The 24,991-nt window shown below is 42.7% G+C and overlaps 1 protein-coding gene and 1 pseudogene across 1 annotated transcript; one reads left to right on the top strand and one right to left on the bottom strand.

Moving 5' to 3' along the window:
- The first annotated feature begins 19,780 nt into the window (after positions 1 to 19,780).
- Positions 19,781 to 21,581, top strand: LOC106583057 (olfactory receptor class A-like protein 4). The gene is made up of 4 exons (XM_014166839.2): positions 19,781 to 20,186; positions 20,539 to 20,802; positions 20,960 to 21,214; positions 21,351 to 21,581. Exons 1-4 carry the CDS (start codon positions 19,911 to 19,913, stop codon positions 21,561 to 21,563), a joined length of 1,008 nt encoding a protein of 335 aa, XP_014022314.2. The 5' UTR covers positions 19,781 to 19,910; the 3' UTR covers positions 21,564 to 21,581.
- Positions 21,582 to 22,542: 961 nt separating this feature from the next.
- LOC106583058 (olfactory receptor class A-like protein 4) lies at positions 22,543 to 23,534 on the bottom strand (annotated as a pseudogene).
- Positions 23,535 to 24,991: the final 1,457 nt, after the last annotated feature.

Genomic DNA, 24,991 nt, shown 5'->3' with positions numbered 1-24,991 from the left:
GTCCTGTTAGGCACACAGCTAAACACGGAACAACTACCCACAAAAACCCATAGAAAAACACCCCTACTAAATTGGACCTTCAATTAGAGGCAACGAGGAACAGCTGCCTCCAATTGAAGGTCAACCCAATAAACTAAACATAGAAATAGAAAAACTAGAACGAACATAGAAATATACCAACACAGAACATAAACCAAAAAACCCCGAAACACATAAAACAAACACCCCCTGCCACGCCCTGACCAAACTACAATAACAAACAACCCATTTTACTGGTCAGGATGTGACAGTGGTGATGTCAATGGTAGTGAAAATGTAGGGGAAGTTCCTTTAGTCAGTGGGGACAATGCAGCATCTCATGGTCATCATGCAGTCAACTCACCTAGGCCCCAGGTTGTTAGCACCTCCACTCTTAACACAATGATGATGCAATGCTAATAGGCCAGATGGGTACCATAGGTCCAACAGATAGGACAGCAGCTAGCTGATAGCATTATCATGCACTTCAGCTTTAGTAGTCCAACAGGAGCTACAGCCACTAGCCAAAGTTAACCAAGACACAGACCTGACCCTCCAGTTAGCCAAGTTCTATACTTCTCCCAAGTCCAAGTAGTCACCCAAAGAAAAGTCAAAGAACCAGCTTCCTTTAGCGGGGAGAGATCAGACACAATTACCTTTGATAAATGGGAAGAGGCCAGGAGAAACTTCATTAAAAAGGGACACATGAAAATAGAGGAACAGGCCGAAGAGATTCTCATCCATCTCAAGGGAAAGAGTAAAAGATGTAGTCAAAATCAGAATCAGCAATAGTGACATTGACATTCTAGCTAACCCAGATGCCATCTATAATCTCCTCAGGAAGCATTCCAGCTGCATTCAATACTTATATATCTCACTCCAAGATTTCTACACGACTCTACCCAAAGAACAGGAGGACCCAAATGAATACTGGCTAAGACTGAACAGTGCAGCAGACACTGCTACAGAAGGCCTGAAGAAACAGGGTAAGGCAAATGAGGATCTTAGCACGGACATCACACGCATGTTCATCAGGAGCTGCCCAAGCAAAGAACTAGCCTTCATGTTCAGAGCCAAAAGCAATTGACAAGTGGTCTGCACATGAAGTACAAGACGTGTTAAACGACTTCCATGCAGAGATGAGCTTCAAAGCCACTACAAAAGTACACAGAGTAACAGGTGAGAGAATCACAGTGAATACAGTTGAGGTTAGTTCCACTTCAGTCCCTTCCGCAGATATACAGGAGCCACAGCAACCTAAGAGGTCAGATCACTCTGCCCAGAGAGAGTAATTGATATGCTAGAGGTCTTTCTGCGTGGCTCTAGCCCAGCTCAGAACTCAGGGAAACGGACTGCTAGTAATCTACCCAAGACTAAAGGTCTGAATGCCACACCATGTTCTGTGTGCAAAGATTGCACTCACTCTGCTCTCACTCATTGTCGTGAGAATAGGCTGTGTTTGCAGTGTCATTCAGCTCACCATTCCATACGCAACTGTCCAGAGACAAAACTAACCACAACTCAGATGCAGCAGGGAAACTAACCGGACTGTGCATAGGTGAGGACAGTGCAGATCATGAGAGTAAACCTCCCAACACTATCACTGATTATATGGAAGATTGTGAGTCCTGATGCAAGCTTTACAGCAATAGTATCCCTGACAACAAAAATGTCATTTTTCAAAATGGCACAGAGAATTCGAAGAACTGACAGTATATTTTACACACCTGTTTTACACACCTGGGTTTTAGCGAGTGGGAAAGTGGGGACAAATTAGAGGTTTACTTAGTAGCAATGCAAATATCATGGTACAGCTATATAGACACTCAATCATCATGTTAATATTTAATGGTACGTTTACAAACATATATTATGATAAATAGAATTGAAATTTGTGTCTCATTATGGTAATTGGTGAAATAAGTATAGCCAGTTATAATTGTAATGGCCTAGCAGATAATAAGAAAAGACAATCAGTATTTACCTGGCTAAAAGAGAAGGAATATAAATATCTATATTGCTACCATGGAAAGGAAAATACCTGTCTGTTTGTGGAAAAATCACCCTGATTAACTCTTTATATCACAGTTTACCTATTTGCTTATGGTTTTGCCTACACCTAGTGACCTGCTTTTTAAATTATATGAACAAAAAATATTCAATTTTATTTGGAATGGCAAGCCAGACAAAATTAAAAGGGCCTATTTATATAATGAATATGAATTCGGAGGGCAGTAATGATTAAATATTAAAGCATTAGACTTCTCACTAAAGGCATCAGTCACACAAAAGTTATACTTAAATCCGAACTAGTTCTCTAGTAAATTAGTAAGAATGTCTCATCCCATGTTCAAGAAATGCCTTTTCCCCTTTATTCAGATTACAACTGCTCACTTTCCATTATTTGAATACGAAATCATCTCCAAAATATCGTTATTTTTTAAACAAGCCTTAGAAGTTGTTTGCAATTTCAGTTTAATCCACCTGAAAAAACAGAACAAATAATACAACAAATATTGTGGTTAAACTGAAATATACTAATTGATAAAAAAACAAAAACATTTTTCGATAGTAAAAAAAGAGGTTTAATCTTTGTAAATTATATCATAAATAGGACTGGTGGAGTTATCTCACACATGCAGCTAACACAGACATATGGAAATGTCTGCTCTACCCAAAATTACAACCAACTAATTGCAGCATTAATACAAAAATGGAAGAGGCAAGTGGAAGGGGGGAAAAGTAAGGAACTTGTCTGTCAGCCCTGCACTAAAGACAAAAAATGGTTAAAGAAAATTGTGATAACTAAAAATATGGACCAGTTTCATTTATGGACCAAAACATTGACAGCTGTGCCGTATAAATTGCAAAATAGTTGGGAAGAGATTTTCGATTGTAAGGTTCTGTATTTATTTCCTTAGGCAACCTTGTGTTCTGTTTCGTTGTGTTCTTGAACATAGCCCTGTTTCTTTGTGTTCTTGAACGTAGCCCTGTCTTTAATTTTTGTTCATTGATTTCACCTGTGTTGGTTACTCACCTGTTCTCATCAGCTCCTTATTTAGTTCAGTTCATTCTGTTTGTGCCTTTGAGGTATTATTCGTTTTGACTCTTCTAAGCCTTTTCCTAGCTTGTTTGTAAGAACCAGTTATAGCCTTCATTCCTAGGTTTGATTCACCTGCCTGTTTGCCTACCTGTGTATGACCATTGCCTGCCTGTGACCATGATTCCTGCCTTCTGCAAAGGTGAAATAAACACCTGCCGCACTCTGCATGTGACTCTACACTTTTTTCTCCCTGAGTATTCATTACATCGATGTACCGATTCCATGGCACATGGTTCATGAATTGACATGCATAACGACGCTGGATTCCAAACTTAGAATTTTTTTATTTAAATTATTATACAAAATTATTGCAACAAATAGAATGTTATATATACAGTGCCTTGCAAAAATATTTATCCCCTTGGCGTTTTTCCTATTTTGTCACATTACGACCTGTAATTTAAATAGTTTTTTATTTGGATTTCATGTAATGGACATATATAAAATAGTCCAAATTGGTGAAGGGAAATTAAAAAAATAAGCTGTTTTAAAAAAAAAAAATTAAAACGTAAAAGTGGTGCGTGCATATGTATTCACCCCCTTTGCTATCAACCCCCTAAATAAGATCTGGTGAAACCAATTACCTTCAGAAGTCACATAATTTGTTAAATGAAGTCCACCTGTGTGCAATCTAAGTGTCACATGATCTCAGTATATATACACCTGTTCTGAAAGGCCACCAGCGTCTGCAACACCCCTAAGCAAGGAGCACAACCAAGCAAGTGGCACCATGAAGACCAAGGAGCGCTCCAAACAGGTCAGGGACAAAGTTGTGGAGCAGTACAGATCAGGGTTGGGTTCTAAAAAAATATCCGAAACTTTGAACATCCCACGGAGCACCATTAAATCCATTATTAAAATATGGAAAGAATATGGCACCACAACAAACCTGCCAAGAGAGGCCCGCCCACCAAAACTCACAGACTAGGCAAGGAGGGCATTAATCAGAGAGGCAACAAAGAGACCAAAGATAACCCTGAAGGAGCTGCACAGCGTTGTCCATAGGACCACTTTAAGTCGTACACTCCACAGAGCTGGGCTTTACGGAAGGGTGGCCAGAAATAAATAAATAAGCAAACACATTTGATGTTCACCAAAAGACATGTGTGAGACTCCCCAAACATATGGAAGAAGATACTCTGGTTAGATGAGATTAAAATGTAGCTTTTTGGCCATCAAGGAAAACGCAATGTCTGGTGCAAACCCAACACCTTTCATCCCCCTGAAAACACCATCCCCACCCACAGTGAAGCATGGTGGTGGAAGTATCATGCTGTGGAGATGTTTTTCATCAGCAGGGACTGGGAAACTGGTAAGAATTGAAGGAATGATGGATGGTGCTAAATACAGGGAAATTCTTGAGGGAAACCTGTTTCAGTCTTCCAGAGATTTGAGACCGGGACAGAGGTATACCATCCAGCAGGACAATGACCCTAAGCATACACTCGAGTGGTTTAAGGAGAAACATTTAAATGTCTTGGAATGGCCTAGTCAAAGCGCAGACCTCAATCCAATTGAGAATCTGTGATATGACTTAAAGATTTCTGTACACCAGTGGAATCCATCCAACTTGAAGGAGCTGGAGCAGTTTTGCCTTGAAGAATTGGCAAAAATCCCAGTGGCTTGATGTGCCAAGCTTATAGAGACATACCCCAAGACACTTGCAGCTGTAATTGCTGCAAATGGTGGTATTGACTTTTTTTTTTGGGGGGGGGGGGGGGTGAATAGCTATGCATGCTCAAGTTTTCTGTTCTTTTGTCTTATTTCTTGTCAAAGTGGTAGGCATGTTGTGTAAATCAAATGATACAAACCCCCAAAAAATCAATTTTAATTTCAGGTTGCAAGGCAACAACAATAGGAAAAATACCAAGGGGGTGAATACTTTCGCAACTCACTGTATGGGGGATACAATCTTCCCAGCTATGCAGATTTTGCTAAGAGGAGGCAGAGTCATTAGATAATTTATTTTGGTACTGTCCATATGTAGCTCGTTTTTGGTCACAGGTACAGGAATGGCTGAAGAATTGCAACATTTACCTAGAACTAACGCTGCAGAGAGCAATATTGGGTGATTTCAATCGATCAATAATATAATTATTTTAGCAAAAATGTTTCTTTAATTTACAGTCTGTTGAAACTATGACAATAGAAAGGTTCAGTAATTTTGTGAAGCATCACAGCACAGTTGAAACATATATGGCAAATAGAAATCCAAAATGGATGGTGTTAAAACTTCTTACTGACACCGATCCCGTAAGTGGGATCGAGTTTGTGAAAAATCAGAGCGCCAGATTCAAAACCACAAATCTAATCATTTCAATTTCTCAAACATAGGACTATGTTACACCATTTTATAGATACACTTCTCCTGAATCGAACCACGTTGTCCGATTTCAAAAAGGCTTTACAGTGAAAGCAAAACATTACATTATGTTAGGAGAGTACATCGACACAAATAACCACACAGCCATTTTCAAAGCAACTACATGCATCACAAAAAACCAAAACACAGCTAAATGAAGCTCTAACCTTTGACGATCTTCATCAGATGACACTCCTAGGACATCATGTTACACAATACATGCATTTGCCTCCAATACTTCCGGTGAATCAGCACTACAATTTACAAAAATACTCGTCATAAACATTGATAAAATATTAAACTGTCATTCAAAGAATTATAGATGAACATCTCCTTTATGCAACCGCATTGACAGATTTCAAAATAACTTTACTGGGAAAGCACACTTTGCAATAATCTGAGTACTGCGCTCAGAAAAATACACTAGGCAATACAGATAGCCGCCATTTTGGAGTCATCTAAAATATTAAATAGCTTAGAAATATTCACTTACCTTTGATGATCTTCATCAGAAGGCACTTCCAGGAATCCCAGGTCGACAATAAATGTTGTTTTGTTCGATAAACTCCATAATTTATGTCCAAATAGCTCCTTGTTGTTTGCGCGTTCAGTTCAGCTACTCCAAATGTAGGAAGCGCGCCAAAAGTTTCACGACGAAAAGTAAAAACAAAATCTATTTACATTCGTTCAAACATGTCAAACGTTGTAAAGCATCAATCTTTAGGGCCTTTAGAATGTGAAAATTCAGTAATATTCCAACCGAATGGTTCCAGTGTCTTGAAAAATGTTTTGGAACAGAGCTACCTCCTCACGTGAATGCGCGCCAATGAACTGATGTCCTTCCCTGGGTCTACAACTTCCCAGCCTTCTCATTCAGTCTCTGTTCATCGTAGACGCCTCAAACAACTTTCTAAAGACTGTTGACATCTAGTGGAATCCTTAGGAAGTGCACAATGATTACCACGTCACTGTGTGTTCGATAGGCAATGACTTGAAAAGAGTCCACCCATCAGATTTCCACTTCCTGGTAGGATTTTTCGTCAGGTTTTTGCCTGCCATATGAGTTCTGTTATACTCACAGACATCATTCAAACAGTTTTAGAAACTTCAGAGTGTTTTCTATCCAAATCTAATAATAATATGCATATCCTAGCTTCTGAGTTTGAGTAGGAGGCAGTTTAATATTGGCACGTATTTCATCCGAACATGAAAATACTGCCCCCTATCCTGAAGTGGTCAGTAAGAGATAGATGGGAGGGGTTGAATGGAGCTGAATGGTGGGAGTAATAAGTTAACAAATGTAAAACATACGCGGTCTGTAAAATCTATATAAACTCAGCAAAAAAAGAAACATCCCTTTTTCAGGACCCTGTCTTTCAAAGATCATTCGTAAAAATCCAAATAACTTGAGGACTGAGGACTGAGCATGAGGACTGCAGATGTGGCCAGGGCAATAAATTGCAATGTCCGTACAGTGAGACGCCTAAGACAGTGCTACAGGGAAACAGGATGGCCACTGATCGTCCTCGCAGTGGCAGACCACGTGAAACAGCACCTGCACAGGATCGGTACATCCGAACATCACACCTGCGGGACAGGTACAGGATGGCAACAACAACTGCCCGAGTTACACCAGGAACGCACAATCCCTCCATCAGTGCTAAGAATGTCCTCAATAGGCTGAGGGAGGCTGGACTGAGGGCTTGTAGGCCTGTTGTAAGGCAGGTCCTAAACAGACAATGTCGCCAATGGGCACAAACCCATATTTGCTGGACCAGACAGGACTGGCAAAAAGTGCTCTTCACTGACAAGTCGCGGTTTTGTATCACCAGGGGTGATGGTCGGATTCGCATTTATCGTCCAAGGAATGAGCGTTACACCGTGGCCTGTACTCTAGAGCGGGATCGATTTGGAGGTGGACGGTCCGTCATGGTCTGGGGCGGTGTGTCACAGCATCATCGGACTGTCATTGCCGGCAATCTCAGCGCTGTGCGTTACAGGGAAGACATCCTCCTCCCTCATGTGGTACCCTTGCTGCAGGCTCATCCTGACAAGACCCTCCAGCATGACAATGCCACCAGCCATACTGCTCGTTCTGTGCATGATTTCCTGCAAGACAGGAATGTCAGTGTTCTGCCATGGCCAGCAAAGAGAACGGATCTCAATCCCATTGAGCACGTCTGGGACCTGTTGGATCGGAGGGTGAGGGCTAGGGCCATTCCCTCCCAGAAATGTCAGGGAACTTGCAGGTGCCTTGGTGGAAGAGTGGGGTAACATCTCATCGCAGGAACTGGCAAATCTGGTGCAGTCCATGAGGAGGAGATGCACGGCAGTACTTAATGCAGCTGGTGGCTACACCAGATACTGACTGTTACTTTTGATTTTGACCCCCCCTTTGTTCAGGGACACATTATTCCATTTCTGTTAGTCACATGTCTGTGGAACATGTTCAGTTTATGTCTCAGTTGTTGAATCTTGTTATGTTCATACAAATATTTACACATGTTAAGTTTGCTGAAAATTAACGCAGTTGACAGTGAGAGGATGCTTCTTTTTTGCTGAGTTTAGGTTCAGAACTTTTGTGAAATAGCACAGTTACAAATAGAAGTCAAACTGGATGGACATAAGAAAAATAGGAAGGTCAGGACTAAAAACAAGCAAAATATAACTATTGTAAAATAGATAATGTCTGTAAAATGTGTATAGTATGCATAAACTGAAGGTAGAAGCCTAAGTGTTATTGTTTATTAGTTTTCTCCAATTAGAGGAGGGGTGGTAGGATTTGTGGAGAATAATAAAGGTATATCGATGTTTTATTCCCCAAGCCACTTAGTTATCACTTTTGCCTTATGGCAAGGTGCTCCATCATGCTGGAAAAGGCATTCTTCGTCACCAAACTGTTCCTGGATGGTTGGGAGAAGTTGCTCTTGGAGGATGTGTTGGTACCATTCTTTATTCATGGCTGTGTTCTAAGGCAAAATTGTTAGTGAGCCCACTCCCTTGGCTGAGAAGCAACCACACATGAATGGTCTCAGGATGCTTTACTGTTGGCATGACACAGGACTGATGGTAGCGCTCACCTTGTCTTCTCCGGACAAGCTTTTTTCCGGATGCCCCAAACAATCAGAAAGGGGATTTATCAGAGAAAATGACTTTACCCCAGTCCTCAGCAGTCCAATCCCTGTGTCTTTTGCAGAATATCAGTACGTCCCTGATGTTTTTACTGGAGAGAAGTGGCTTCTTTGCTGCCCTTCTTGACACCAGGCCATCCTCCAAAAGTCTTCGCCTCACTGTGCGTGCAGATGCACTCACACCAGCCTGCTGCCATTCCTGAGCAAGCTCTGTACTGGTGGTGCCCCGATCCCGCAGCTGAATCAACTTTAGATGGTCCTGGCGCTTGCTGGACTTTCTTGGGCGCCCTGAAGCCTTCTTCACAACAATTGAACCGCTCTCCTTGAAGTTCTTGATGATCCGATAAATGGTTGATTTAGGTGCAATTTTAGTGGTAGCAATATCCTTGCCTGTGAAGCCCTTTTTGTGCAAAGCAATGATGACGGTATGTGTTTCCTTGCAGGTAGCCATGCTTGACAGAGGAAGAACAATGATTCCAAGCACCACCCTCATTTTGAAGCTTCCAGTTTGTTATTCGAACTCAATCAGCATGACAGAGTGATCTCCAGCCTTGTCCTCGTCAACACTCACGCCTGTGTTAATGAGAGAATCACTGACATGATGTCAGCTGGTCATTGTGTTGCAGGGCTGAAATTCAGTGGAAATGGTTTTTGGGGGATTCAGTTCATTTTCATGGTAAAGAGGGACTTTGCAATTACTTGCAATTCATCTGATCACTCTTCATAACATTCTGGAGTATATGCAAATTGCCATGATACAAACTGAGCCAGCAGAAAATGAAAATGTATATTTGTGTCATTCTCAAAACCTTTGGCCATGACTGTATGTATATATACTGCTCAAAAAAATAAAGAGAACACTTAAACAACACATCCTAGATCTGAATGAAAGAAATAATCTTATTAAATACTTTTTTCTTTACATAGTTGAATGCGCTGACAACAAAATCACACAAAAATAATCAATGGAAATCCAATTTATCAACCCATGGAGGTCTGGATTTGGAGTCACACTCAAAATTAAAGTGGAAAACCACACTACAGGCTGATCCAACTTTGATGTAATGTCCTTAAAACAAGTCAAAATGAGGCTCAGTAGTGTGTGTGGCCTCCACGTGCTTGTATGACCTCCCTACAATGCCTGGGCATGCTCCTGATGAGGTGGCGGATGGTCTCCTGAGGGATCTCCTCCCAGACCTGGACTAAAGCATCCGCCAACTCCTGGACAGTCTGTGGTGCAACGTGGCGTAGGTGGATGGAGCGAGACATGATGTCCCAGATGTGCTCAATTGGATTCAGGTCTGGGGAACGGGCGGGCCAGTCCATAGCATCAATGCCTTTCTCTTGCAGGAACTGCTGACACACTCCAGCCACATGAGGTCTAGCATTGTCTTGCATTAGGATGAACCCAGGGCCAACCGCACCAGCATATGTGTCACAAGGGGTCTGAGGATCTCATCTCGGTACCTAATGGCAGTCAGGCTACCTCTGGCGAGCACATGGAGGGCTGTGCGGCCCCCCAAAGAAATGCCACCCCACACCATGACTGACCCACCGCCAAACCGGTCATGCTGGAGGATGTTGCAGGCAGCAGAACGTTCTCCACGGCGTCTCCAGACTCTGTCACATCTGTCACATGTGCTCAGTGTGAACCTGCTTTCATCTGTGAAGAGCACAGGGCGCCAGTGGCGAATTTGCAAAACTTGGTGTTCTCTGGCAAATGCCAAACATTCTGCACGGTGTTGGGCTGTAAGCACAATCCCCACCTGTGGATGTCGGGCCCTCATACCACCCTCATGGAGTCTGTTTCTGACCGTTTGAGCAGACACATGCACATTTGTGGCCTGCTGGAGGTCATTTTGCAGGGCTCTGGCAGTGCTTCTCCTGCTCCTCCTTGCACAAAGGCGGAGGTAGCGGTCCTGCTGCTGGGTTGTTACCCTCCTACGGCCTCCTCCACGTCTCCTGATGTACTGGCCTGTCTCCTGGTAGCGCCTCCATGCTCTGGACACTACGCTGACAGACACAGCAAACCTTCTTGCCACAGCTCGCATTGATGTGCCATCCTGGATGAGCTGCACTACCTGAGCCACTTGTGTGGGTTGTAGACTCCGTCTCATGCTACCACTAGAGTGAAAGCACCGCCAGCATTCAAAAGTGACCAAAACATCAGCCAGGAAGCATAGGAACTGAGAAGTGGTCTATGGTCCCCACCTGCAGAACCACTCCTTTATTGGGGGTGTCTTGCTAATTGCCTATAATTTCCACCTGTTGTCTATTCCATTTGCACAACAGCATGTGAAATGTATTGTCAATCAGTGTTGCTTCCTAAGTGGACAGTTTGATTTCACAGAAGTGTGATTGACTTGGAGTTACATTGTGTTGTTTAAGTGTTCCCTTTATTTTTTTGAGCAGTGTTAATATGTGTATATATATGTATGTTTATGTATAAAGTTGAAGTTGGGAGTGTACATACACCTTAGCCAAATACATTTAAACTCAGTTTTTCACAATTCCTGACATTTAATCCTAGTAAAAATTCCTTGTCTTAGGTCAGTTAGGATCACCACTTTATTTAAAGAATGGAAATGTCAGAATAATAGTAGAGAGAATGATTTATTTCAGCTTTTATTTCTTTCATCACATTCCCAGTGGGTCAGAAGTTTACATACACTCAATTAGTATTTGGCCCATTCCTCCTGACAGAGCTGGTGTAACTGAGTCAGGTTTGTAGGCCTCCTTGCTCGCACACGCTTTTCAGTTCTGCCCACAAAATTTCTATAGGATTGAGGTCAGGGCTTTGTGATGGCCACTCCAATACCTTGACTTTGTTGTCCTTAAGTTATTTTGTCACAACTTTGGAAGTATGCTTGGGGTCATTGTCTATTTGGAAGACCCATTTGCGACCCATTTGCGGTCTTGAGATGTTGCTTCAATACATCCATGTACTTTTCCTGCCTCATGATGCCATCTATTTTGTGAAGTGCACCAGTCCCTCCTGCAGCAAAGCACCCCCGCAACCTGATGCTGCCACCCCCGTTCTTCACGGTTGGGATGGTGTTCTTCAGCTTGCAAGCCTCCCCTTTTTCCTCCAAACATAACGATGAGCATTAAGACCAAACAGTTCTATTTTTGTTTCATCAGACCAGATGACATTTCTCCAAAAAGTACAATCTTTGTCCCCATGTGCAGTTGCAAACCGTAGTCTGGCTTTTTTATGGCGGTTTTGGAGCAGTGGCTTCTTCCTTGCTGAGTGGCCTTTCAGGTTATGTCGATATAGGACTCGTTTTACTGTGGATATAGATACTTTTGTACCTGTTTCCTCCAGCACCTTCACAAGGTCCTTTGCTGTTCTGGGATTGATTTGCACTTTTCGCACCAAAGTACGTTCCTCTCTAGGAGACAGAACGCGTCTCCTTTCTGAGCTGTATGACGGCTGCGTTGTCCCATGGTGTTTATACTTGCGTGCTATTGTTTGTACAGATGAACGTGGTACTTTTAGGCGTTTGGAAACTGAGGTCTTGGCTGATTTCTTTTGATTTTACCATGATGTCAAGCAAAGATGCACTGAGTTTCAAGGTAGGCCTTGAAATACATCCTTCAGGTACACCTCTAATTGACTCAAATGATGCCAATTAGCCTATCAGAAGCTTCTAAAGCAATGACATTTTCTGGAATTTTCCAAGCTGTTTAAAGGCACAGTTAACTTAGTGTATGTAAACTTCTGACACACTGGAATTGTGATACAGTGAATTATAAGTGAAATAATCTGTCTGTAAACTATTGTTGGAAAAATGACTTGTGTCATGCACAAAGTAGATGTCCTAACCGACTTACCAAAACTATAGTTTATTATCAAGACATTTGTGGAGTGGTTGAAAAACGAGTTTAATTGACTCCAACCTAAGTGTATGTAAACTTCCGACTTCAACTGTATATATATATATATATATATATATATATATATATATATATATATATATATATATATATATATATATATAAAGGTATGTACAGTATGTATGTATATGGATATATATATTTACCCCCAAAAAACATTTTGGGGTTTGAAATAATGCAGACAATTACAATGATGGAAGCAACAATCTATCCTCAATATTTAAGCTGATCCACCCACAATAAAATAAAATAAATAAATAAAAAGAGGACAAGAAGCATACTGCGTTTTCATTACCGTTTGGACTCCATGAATACAATAGGTTAGGGCCAATAGGGCCAATCGAACAGTCCAGCAACGTTCATGCGCATGATGATGTTTATATTTGGTGATGAGAACTTCACAAGCCAACTGTGCTATCTCGATGACATAATGGTCTTTGCACCTACTGAGCAGCTAGCACTTGAACGCCTCCAGATGGTATTTCTCGTCTGTCAAAACACAAACTGAAACTGTCTCCCAAGAAGTGCCACTTCTTAATTAAGAAGATCTGTCAGATTTCGCGGTCACATCAGCTGTGAAAATGGTGTGCAAACAGACCCAGAGAAAGTTGAGGCCATCAACAACGTCCAGAAAGCTGAACTAATGGACTCTGATGGAATTACACCGTGTCAAAAGAAGATCCGCTCGATCCTAGGAATGGTTCTCTACTATGGACACCTCATAGAAACCTGTTCAGCCAAGGCCAAGATGCTTTTCAAACTCACAGCCAAGCCAACCAAACATAACACAGCGAGAAGAGGATGAAAACCTAAACCGAAAACAGCATATGTCATGCTCTCACCTTCTGACTGGACTACAGAGTGCCAAGAAGTGTTCAAGACCTTGAAACTAGACCTGGTGACTAATGTGACCTTAGCTCACCCAGACTTCAATGAGCTGTTCATTCTTGCTGTTGATGCTTAATTTGATGGAATTGGAGGAGTGCTTTCTCAAACACCCAAGGGTGAAAAGATAGCCAAACCCATGGCTTTTGCCAGTAGAACACTCTCCCGTTCTCAGATGAACTAGTGGGAAGTCTGTGACTAGTTTTGCCACTGGCTAAAGGGACAACACTTCACAGCCTGGACTGACAACAACACGTTAACATACATACTGACGAAACCCAGAATCAATGCATGTGAGCAAGGTTGGGTGTCTAAGCTTGCATCATATAGCTTTGACCTGAAATATGTTCCTGGAATTAAGAACATAATAGCCAACACTTTGAGCAAAGAACCATTCGTCCAGTCATGTATTAGCCACCGCCCCTAGATCGAGTCAATGGAGTGGCCAATAGGACTGTACAAGACACCTTCAGAGCAAGCAACAACTGCCAAGCAGTGGGGAGCCCACCAGACGGAGACTCACCTGAAGAGAATACTGATGAAGTCCCTTCACCTTCAACACATGGTTCCATTATCTCTCAAGAAATCTCAGCTATCTTGGATGCTCACTGCACTGGTAGCCCGAGTCAAGTACTGGGAAAAGGGGCAGCCATTCCTCAGCTACAACAGAAAGACCACACACTGCTCTCCCTCAGAGTAAGCTCTTAAGCCTACAGGAGCAAGACAGTACTGTGAGTAGAGCCCTATACTACGTTCAGAGACATCAAAGACCCAACAGGCGTGAGCGTGCATCTGAACCCTGCAGCGTGATCAAACTACTGAAGCACCTGAACAAGCTCACCATTCACAATGGTATACTGTACAAGGAGAATATACCCCATCACATGAACAAAAGCTCTTCCAATATGTTGTACCTGATTCCCTGAAGCAACAAGTTCTCCATGGGCTTCATGATACAGCGGGTCACCAAGGGCGCTCTCGAACACTATCTCTTGCAAGACAACGATTATTTTGGACAGTGATGGAGCGTGACATTGAGAATCATGTGAAGAACGGCCATCGACGCATTGTTGGAAAGACTGCGGAGCCCCATGCTCGAGCTCCACTTGAAAACATTTGCACCTCAGAAGCAATGGAATTGGTTTGTATCAACTTTTGGACTGCAGAACAGAATGACAATAAGTCCATAGATGTTTCAGTTGTAACTGACCACTTCACAAAAGTCGCTCATGCATTCCCATGCAAGAACCAGTCTGCAAAGCAATTAGCTCGTCGCCTGTGGAATGACTTCTTCTGCATATATGGATTTCCGAGGTGTATTCACTCTGACCAGGGAGACAATTTAGAAAGCAGGCTGATAAAAGAAGTGTTGGAGTTAGCTGGTGTGGAGGAATCACACTCTACTCCCTATCATCCTATGGGGAATAGGATTACAGAACGCTTCAATAGAACCCTTGGTGGTACGATCAGAGCTCTGCCTCCAAAGTCCAAAGCCAAGTGACCCCAAATGCTACAGATGATGATCTTCTGCTACAACTGCACAGAGCACGAGACAACTGGCTTCGCACCGTTTATCTCATGTTTGGTAGGAAAAACCCTTGAGCTACCTTGACTTAGATGAGTTCCAGTGTTGGATAGCCATAGCCAGTTAGGTACCATAGAATCCGTCTCTGTTTGAGTCGGGTGTTTGAGTAGGCTAAACTAGCTAGCTGCATTCACTAGCTAAGTAAGTGAAAGTGGAAAAACAATGAAATGTAGCTAGCTCTCTCTTGCTTCTCCTTCATTTTTGAAGAAATTAAAATGTTCAAAACTATTCAACTACTGTTTTTCTCTCTCCTAGTGGACAAAATCTAAATTGCGCATAGTTAGACTTGGGTATGTTATTTTAAGCGAAAATGGGAAAAAAAGGGTCCGATCCTTAAGAGATTTTTAACTGACTCGCTTTTCAAAGATGTCTAGAAATGCACACGTTTTGTGCTCTTGTAGGAAGCAATCACTCCCCCATTGCTGACTACAAATGATATATAACTGGGCTAATAACTCACTCACTAGCAAAGGTTATGAACGAACACTGCGCTACATGTAGCTCTCGCTTTGATCTCAAGACATGCTCATTCTGTAAAAACAGTCCAGTTCAAAGTGAATATATATATGGCAGTGTTCTATTTGCAGTAGTGGAAAAAGTACCCAATTGTCATACTTGAGTAAAAGTAAAGATACCTTAATAAAAAATAACTCAAGTAAAAATGAAAGATACACAGTAAAATACTACTTGAGTAAAAGTCTAAAAGTATTTGGTTTTAAATATACTTAAGTATCAAAAGTAAATGTTATTGCTAAAATATAGTTACGTATCAAAAGTAAAAGTATAAATAATAATAAAAAAAATCCTTATATTAAGCAAATCAGATGGCATCATTTTCTTGTTATTTTAATGTATGGATAGCCAGGGGCACACTCCAACACTCAGACATAATTTACAAACTAAGCATGTGTGTTTAGTGAGTCCGCCAGATCAGAGGCAGTAGGATGACCAGGAATGTTTTCTTGATAAGTGCATAAATTGGACCATTTTCCTATCCTGTTAAGCATTCAAAATGTAATGGGTACTTTTGGGTGTCAGGGAAAATGTATGGAGTAAAAGTACATTATTTTCTTTAGGAATGTAGTGAAGTAAAAGTAAAACTTGTCAAAAATATGAATAGTAAAGTACAGGTACCACGAAAAACTACTTAATTAGTACTTTAAAGTATTTTTACTTAAGTACTTTACACCACTGTCTATTTGCATATTGGCCTACTGCGTCGGTCTGTGTAGAGTGCGTTCCCCGAGTCGTGTTTGTCAATGCAATCCTACTCGGATGCGTTCTGCCTACAACAAAATCTCTTGTAGCCTATAGTTAGTTTTGTTTCGGTATGTTGCATCGAAAGGGGCTAATGTACCGTTGATTCGATCACAATTCCCACAGTAGAGTGAAACATTGATAGGTGAAGTTCAATCTCGTGTTTCTCTGTGAGCGCTGATATTTCTTCTGTGTGGCAATCCGGGGGGAGCTGCACGCCAGCGCACACACGGCAATTTAAAGGGAACATTGCTCACCACCTCTTGGAAAGAATTTCTGGTGTGTCTTTGGGATAAACATTTGTGTAATTGTCCCGCTGAAAAATAAAACTCTTATCCCAGGGTTAGATTTTCAGAAGACTACTGCAGGTTTTCTTCTAACTTTTTACCTGGGTTTGCTGATGACAAATGTACCCAAACATGATGCTGCCACCACAATACTTGAAAAGACTGTGCAAGGGTTGTGTAGACTTTCACTAGGCACTGTATGATCATTAGCACATGGTTGTGGGCTATCAGATATTAATCTTATTATATAGTCTAGAATTAGCTGCAATATGTAACTTTTTGGACCCGACCAAATTCACCTTGGGCTGCAGGTGGTTAGAGTGGTTAGAGCATTGGGCCAGTAACCAAAAGGTTGTTAGATCCAATCCCGAGCTGACAAAGTAAACATCTGTCATTCTACCCCTGAACAAGGCAGTTAACCCACTGTTCCTAGGCTGTCATTGTAAATAAGAATTTGTTCTTAACTGAAATGCCTAGTTAAATAGAGGTTAAATAAAAAACATGGAAATGTGAGTTACAGATCAGTCATTATCATTGAAAGCAAGTCTAAGAAGCGATAGATCTGTTCTATGTGCTCTGTTTCTATGCTTCCCGTTCTTACGTTTCATTTTTGCATTTTTTACTTTCTGTTTTCTACACCAGCTTCAAACAGCTGAAAATACAATATAGTCGTTTAATTAAATATATTTCACAGCAGTTTAGGTTGTACAATGATTGTCTACACTATACTTGCATGTTTTGTCATATAAACTGAAATTAGGAGAACTATTAGAATTTTAGCAACCAGGAAATGGCGGCGCTATTTCTGCACAGTGCACCTTTAAATATGCTTTGTCGAAAGTAACAATTGTTGGGGGCAACAAATAGGGACTTTGGAGCTGACTACAACTATTTCAATACAGATCCCCAAAAACGTCTAATTGTTTTAACTATTTGAAAACAGATTTGAAAAAGCAACTACTTAAAAAAATATATTTGAACACAGATCTCAGGAGATGACTTATTTTCAGAAACTATTGGATTGGCTGCTTTCAACTAATGGCAGGGCTGTATCTGGAATTGCAAAAAGAATGCACACACAATTTCTATACTATTCCAATCTATCTGACAGTAGATCATATTTGATCGACACAGTACATTTCTAGCTGAACATTCTGTAAATGCCCATTCTCCCGAATGTCCATTGCCCCAGGTGTAGATAATCATTTTAAACCAAATATATTTTGTACAGATAAGTATTAATAAGTTGTAATGCTCAATTACTGTATGACTCTTTCAACATGCCACTGAAAAGGTCGAAAACTGCAATTCATTGTATTAAAATACAAAAAAATACTACAGACAAATGTATAGCCATGCCTAGCAAAAACAACTTTGAATCTCTTTATCCATCTGAGGGTAAGTATTCTTGTTTCAAACACACACTGTGCCATCTTTAAATGGATAGTTTACTCAGGATATAAACTAACATGATTTTCCACCAAACCCAGAATTCCGCCAAACCCAGATTCGTCCATCAGACTGCCAGATGGTGAAGTGTGATTTATCACTTTACACCACTCCAGCCGACGCTTGGCATTGCGCATGGTGATCTTAGACTTGTGTGTGGCTGCTAATGAAGCTCCAGACAAACAGTTATTGTGCTCATGTTGCTTCCAGAGGCAGGAACTCGGTAGTGAGTGTTGCAACTCAGGACAGACAATGTTTACACGCTACGTGCTTCAGCACTCTACAGTCTAGTTCTGTGAGCTCGTGTGGCCTACCACTTCGCGGCTGAGCCGTTGTTGCTCCTAGATGTTGCTCCTGGTCTTCTTAGTTCATTGACTTTCTTTGAACCAGAAAAAAGTGTCTTGCTTCCTCTTCTGTCTCTGACTCCCTCCTTTTTTGGGACAGTTGGGACAGAAGAGGAAGCGAGAAATCAGACCAGACCCAGTTGCTAATGCATTGGTGCCTATGGAAGAATCGGAACTGGGACATTTTTTTTCAGTTGTAAATGGACCGAGTAGGACGTTTAATTTATCCACCATATTTGGTTGGGACACTTTTTCCGGCTATCAGGGAGTTTTCATTCAGTTCGTTTTTTCAGTTAATTTATCTAAAGCAATCCCTTTAAATATTGTGTACTTTTAATTAGAATTTGATTGGAACAACACTAGTATAGCCTATGGAGAATGCTTTCAGAATATGGATATCAATGAAAGATTGCCATCAAAACATATACATATTCATGTCCGTTTCAGAACCCATGCATAGATTTAAAAACACTATGATATTACACACCTCTGCCACACCTCCGTTATTGGGATCTCCACCCCAAAAGCGTAACTGGTTGGCACATGCGTTTCCCCATGCTTAAAATCCGTGTGGAGAGAAAAAAGTCTGAATTCCCCCCAAAGATCATAGTCCAACGCTTTTGTTCAAACAATATATGAAATGCTTTTTAGATGATCTCTTGTCTTGTTTTATGAATGGAATCATCAAGTGAGGACTTCGTATTGAGCACCACAAACAAATACACCTCTCTATTTGTCCCTGGGGGAGCTAGTGTGGCGTTATAATGAACCTAGATAGCTGTTAAGGCAGCATGATTCAATTAGGCTAGTTGATTAATCTCTTGTGTTCCATTTATATGCACTCTCAGCTTGGAAGCTGAACTCTGAGGTTGAAACACTGACAGTCCCATGGGTATACCCACTGGGCAAAACTGATTGATTCAATGTTATTTCCATGTAATTTCAACCCAAAAATCAATGTGATGACGTCGAATCAACTTGGAAAACTGATTGGATTTGCAAAAAGTCACCAACATAAGGGCATTTTTCACCAAACTTTTAACCTAAATCCAATGACATGGTGACATTTTCTGTTGATTTAATGTTGAGTTCATGTTAGTTGACAACTCAACCAAATGTAAATCAAAACTAGACATTGAACTGACGTCTGTGCCCAGTGGGTACAGTACACCTGACCTAGCACAGGTTGGTTGGGTAACTAGGGAAAGACCCCTTTGCTGTGATTTTAGGTGGATGGGTATGGCAGGAACTACTTTGTATTTGTCTGGTGTCCATGGTGATTTTACATTGGTAGTTCTGTGGGAGGTTGGGCTTGTGTTCAATGCTACAAAAATAGGGAGTGTCTATACAGGTGTAGCTATAATAGATGGGAAGCAATCAATATATGTGTTTTGCACATTTGTATTTATGATCTATGACCAACAGGGTGTTCATATTTGGAATAAAACATCTAGGAGGGGATTAGAGGCTGCAGACAGTTACTGGAATATAACTACTCTTAGAAGAAACTGGGAAAACAGGGCCCTGGATTAGGATGCAGAGAGACTGAAGAGTATTCTACCCAGGACTCTAACTCTAATTCAGTAGCTGAGATGGAGACCCCAATGCCGGAGTTGAAAGAGTTGGAGCCAGTGGGTGTGGGGCTCCGTGTCACCACGTCTCCCACCCAGACCACATTCTACATAATCTTGGTCCTACTGGGCATTGTGGGTAACACCACGGTGATTGGCGTGATGTTGGACAGCGTGTTCAAAGACCCGAGTGGAGTACGTAACTCAGACATCATCCTGATGAACATGGCCTTGTCCAACCTGCTGGTGTCTGTTCTGAGGAACGTCCTGCTGGTCATCTCTGACCTGGGGCTGGAGGTAAGGAGCTGGATGGGACTGTTACAGGGGTCGGGCACTGTGGTAGGGGGTGCCATGAAGAATGAGGGCTGTATGTGGGTGCTTGAGACAAGGAGGCAGGTATGCTGATTGTGTGTGGTTTGGGCTCTAAGTAAAATGGTTGTGATACTTGAGATTTAGGCTAGTCTTTGAGTAATGGTAGTTTAAAATGCAAATGTTATGGAGGGTGGTGTGGCTGTAGCTAGAGATATGCCATGTGAAAAGAAAGCAATCTGACAATATACCATGCCATACTTACTGATAAGAGCATTGTTCAGGTCGGCACTATAGTGTACACACACATAAAACCTCACACCCAGCTCTCTCTCTCTAGCTGAACACTTCCAGAGATGGGTGTCACGTCCTGATGGGGGTGTGGGTGTGGCTTCGCTCAGTCAACGTGTGGTCAACACTCTTCCTCAGTGCTTTCCACTTCCAGACACTGAGGCGCGTGGCCCCTCCCCCTGGGACTGTTCACGGACCCCGCAGGCCCCCCAAGACCCTCCTGATTAGCCTGGGCCTCATCTGGTTCCTCAACCTGATCTATGCTATACCTGCACACATCTACTCTACCAAGGGGAACAAGAACAGCACAGAGGTAGGACCCTGATTCAATACAAGTGGAGAGATAGACAATTGTGATGTGTATTCCTCTTTGAATTGTGGGAAAATGTCTTACACCCTTTCTCTACCTTCTCTTCCCTCCCCATCCCATCTCGTCTCCTCGTCTCCTCTTCCCTCCACGCCTCCTCCAGACCCTGATGTTGGTCAGCAGCACCACGCGCCCTCTGCTGGGCTGTGTGTGGAACTTCCCATCCAGCTACAACGGCCTGGCATACGCCACCACCTCCATGGTGATCCACGAGATCCTGCCCATCATCCTGATGGCCATCACCAACCTGGGCTCCCTCTACACACTCTACACCCACGGCAGGACCCACAACCCAGCACACATGACCCAGGACGCGCCCGTCATCAAGAGGATACCGGCTGAGAGACGGGCTGCCAAGGTGAGAGAGACTGGAATGATTCAGAATGATGGCTTGTTGTGTGTGGCCTGCCGCCTGGTTATTGTGGATGGAAAGAAGTACAACACGTGATTTGGACCTGTAACATTGTTATTGTTGTTAAAATGATTCTCTCCAGGTGATTCTAGCCCTGATCGTGCTCTTCATTGGGTCTTGGGGAACCAGCATCATTTCTATAAACTACTTCAACTACAACCGAGGTCTGTCAGCCGGGTTCCTCCTGGTTATAGCTCGCTTTGCCAACACCATCTTCATCGCCATTTCGCCCATCGTGCTGGCACTGGGTCACCGGCGGCTGCGTGCTGTCATTAAGTATTTTCTTACTCACTGACAGATCCCACACCCTGACACACACTGCAACAGACATTATGGGGAAGTCAGTGGAATAATAATAGTACACTTGCCTTAACATAGCCTAACAATACATTAGAATTACATGGTTGTTGGCATTCCTCTTTATATGTTGGCAACCATTTGATTCTCTTCCAGAGGCAGACTGTTTTAACATGGCACCTATGAGACACAAACCCATTCATTTATTTTTTATCACAATTTCTATTGATTCATCAGTACTGAGGAATAGCACTGTCAGTTGTTCGGAGGAGTTTGATAGAAAAGGTTGTAGAGTTCATCATTGGAACAAAATGTGTTAATCTGTACATGTCAGTGAGACTACGTTAACACAATTTATTTCTGGCAACCTGCCCTTTTGTGAGCGACAGAATGTTTTTGATGTATAGACTGTACGTGAAAGGGCACTCCTAGCTATAGATAGTTGTTGTTACATGTTCTGTCTTTTTTGCTCTTTAAAAAACAGTCAAAATAAAGGCCTTTATTTGTACAATCTCTCAATCTCTGAGACAGTTTATGCCAGAGGCTCCTCTACATGAAGCTCACTGAGAGGGAGTGAACAGTCCAACAGGATCTGTCTTTGCAGAATGTGAGAGCTTATCACAATTTCTCAACAATCCAGATCTTAAACATTCCATTACTTTAAATGCTCTAAGGTATTGATTGGATGGGTTATTACTTATATATAAAAATCCTGTATAAATATGTGGACATTTAAACACAGAATGAGGGGAAGGCAAGCACTGGTTATTTAATTATTCCATATAAAGTCGTACTCATTTATTCAGTCACATATTTTTTTAATAATTTGATATTTGCTTCAACTCTCTCCTGTACTTTGATTACTTCTCTCCTACTGAATAGTGAAAACAGTTTATTTTACCTTCTTTCCCATGGTGTCTGGAGCTTTGCATTCCTCCACTATTTCCTCCTGTTGACATTTGACCCTGTCAGCACAGTCAACAATAATCCACGGTGATCCTCCTCCTCAGCTTGTCATTTCCCAGAGCCACCACCATGGGGCTGAAGCCCACAAACAGAGAGGTAGAGAAGTGGGACACAGTCAGCAGCCCCTCCGCATGGTGCCCCCCGTTATGGTTGTAGTACGTCACCATCGCAACCTGCAGGGCCCAGCACACCACAAACAGCGTCATCATGACACATGACTACCCTTGCGTTCACTGACCACATGACTATCCAGCTCTCCCTGCATCCCTCCCCCTGCCTTGCCCGTCGTGCTTGGCCAGTGTAGCCAGGTTGGTGCCCACCATCAGCACCAGGGGAGCCACCTTGTTGAGGGCCAGGGAGGAGGAGGCGAAGGCTGAGCCCTGCTCCTCAGAGGGGAAATCCCACACACAGCCCAGCAGGGGCCTGGTGGTGCAGCTAATGACCATCAGCTCCACCATGGCGTTGCCGTGGACCTGGGTGGTGTTGACCAGCACCAGCAGGGAGAAGGCCAGGTTGACCCCGTAGACCAGGCCCATCCACACCCTCTTCCTTTCACGTTGCTGTGCTAGGGGCCCCACAGCTCCTGGCGTGGGCTGCAGAGTCACTCAGCAGCCCACGGCCCGCCACCACACCCACAGCAGCAAGAAGAGGTGGCACCAGTCCAGGGCCAGGGACATGTCCAGACACAAAGATGGGCACCGTGCGGAACAGAGACGTCAGCAGGTTGGCCAGCGACAGGTTCACCAGGATTGTGTCAGAGAGAGGGAGCCGACAAGACAGACTTTTAATGGCCGACGAACACCTGAGAGAGAGGGCGAGAGAAAGAGTATAATGAACTATTATACTAATTATGTGATGTTATCTCAGGCGGAGATATTTCATGACTATTGACAGTTAGGGTTCTATTTCTCCTCACCTCATGGACGATCAGTATGTTTCACAGGATGCCAGAGAGGACCAGCAACCCGAACAGAATAGCATCTACAGTGAGGACCTTTGACATCGTATCCTCCTCAGCATGGCGCCACAATTTCTTTGTTATTCATTGCCTACATGTATTATTACTATTCTAGGATCTCAATTCTACCTCTGCCTCTATCCTGTTAATTGTGAACTATTTATATAGACACCTACACGCACTCATACACAAACAAAGCCATCCCAAAAACAAACTCAGCATCTTCAGTGTTGCTGACCTGGCTCAGGGTAAATTTACTCCAATCATTTGTCGCCTAGATAGGCCTTCCATGCCCTTGCCTGCTGCTTAGGTATGCAGATTTGTCACTGCATTGGCCAGCAGCGAACACACACCACTTACACACCACTGGTTCCCATTTTGCTGGTATAACAGCCTCCACTCTTCTGGGAAGGCTTTCCACTAGATGTTGGAACATCGCTGTGGGGACTTGCTTCCATTCAGCCACAAGAGCTTTAGGGCGGTTGAGCACTGATGTTGGGCGATTAGACCAGGCTCGCAGTCGGCGTTCCAATTCATCCCAAAGGTGTTCGTTGGGGTTGAGGTCAGGGCTCTGTGCAGGCCAGTCAAGTTTTTCCACAACGATCTCGACAAATCATTTCTGTATGGACCTCGCATTGTGCACGGGGGCATTGTCATGCTGAAACAGAAAAGGGCCATTCCCTAAACTGTTGGCACAAAGTTGGAAGCACAGAATCATCTATAACGTTATTGATTAAGATTTCCCTTCACTGGAACTAAGAGGCCTAGCCCAAACCATGAAAAACAGCCCCAGACCGTTATTCCTCCTCCACAAAATGTTACAGTTGGCACTATGCATTGGGGCAGGTAGCGTTCTCCTGGCATCTACCAAACCCAAATTCCAGAGTCCAATGGTGGCGAGCTTTACACCACTCCAGCCAACGCTTGGCATTGCGCATGGTGATCTTAGGCTTGTATGTGGCTGCTTGGCCATAGAAACCCATTTCATGAAGCTTCCTACGAATAGTTATTGTGCTGAAGTTGCTTCCAGAGGCCGTCTGAAACTCGGTAGTGAGTGTTGGAACCGAGTACAACTATACAGCTAATAGCTAAATCCACTCATTTGCAGGGGTGTCCACGTATGTTTGTATATATAGTGTATCCACTCATACCACACAGACAGGTCACATCAACAAGACATGTGAGGCTGACTAACACCTGAGACCATCTATACTATAAAGATATATAAAATGGTTTCATACAAATCGTAGCTCAAATGAGAGAGCGTTCAGGCATGTATTTCTTTGTTGCCCTTTAACAAACCTGGCTGTAAGTTGTCAATTCAAACAAATAAAACATGGCAAAATCGACCCATTTTAAAAGGGGTATGTGACTGTGGCAGATATCTGTTGGCCCATTCGTGTATGTTTAGATGTTTGTGTGTTATGTCATCATCCCGCACATTGTTATCTCCCATTGCTCAGAGGGGCGGATCGTAGAGAGTCATCATTAGACTCATTTAC

The sequence above is a fragment of the Salmo salar genome, chromosome ssa22, assembly GCF_905237065.1.
Source record: "Salmo salar chromosome ssa22, Ssal_v3.1, whole genome shotgun sequence".
In the NCBI taxonomy this organism is placed as follows: domain Eukaryota; kingdom Metazoa; phylum Chordata; class Actinopteri; order Salmoniformes; family Salmonidae; genus Salmo; species Salmo salar.
The sequence above is the reverse complement of the archived record's forward strand: the minus strand, read 5'-3'. Positions and strand labels throughout refer to the sequence as shown.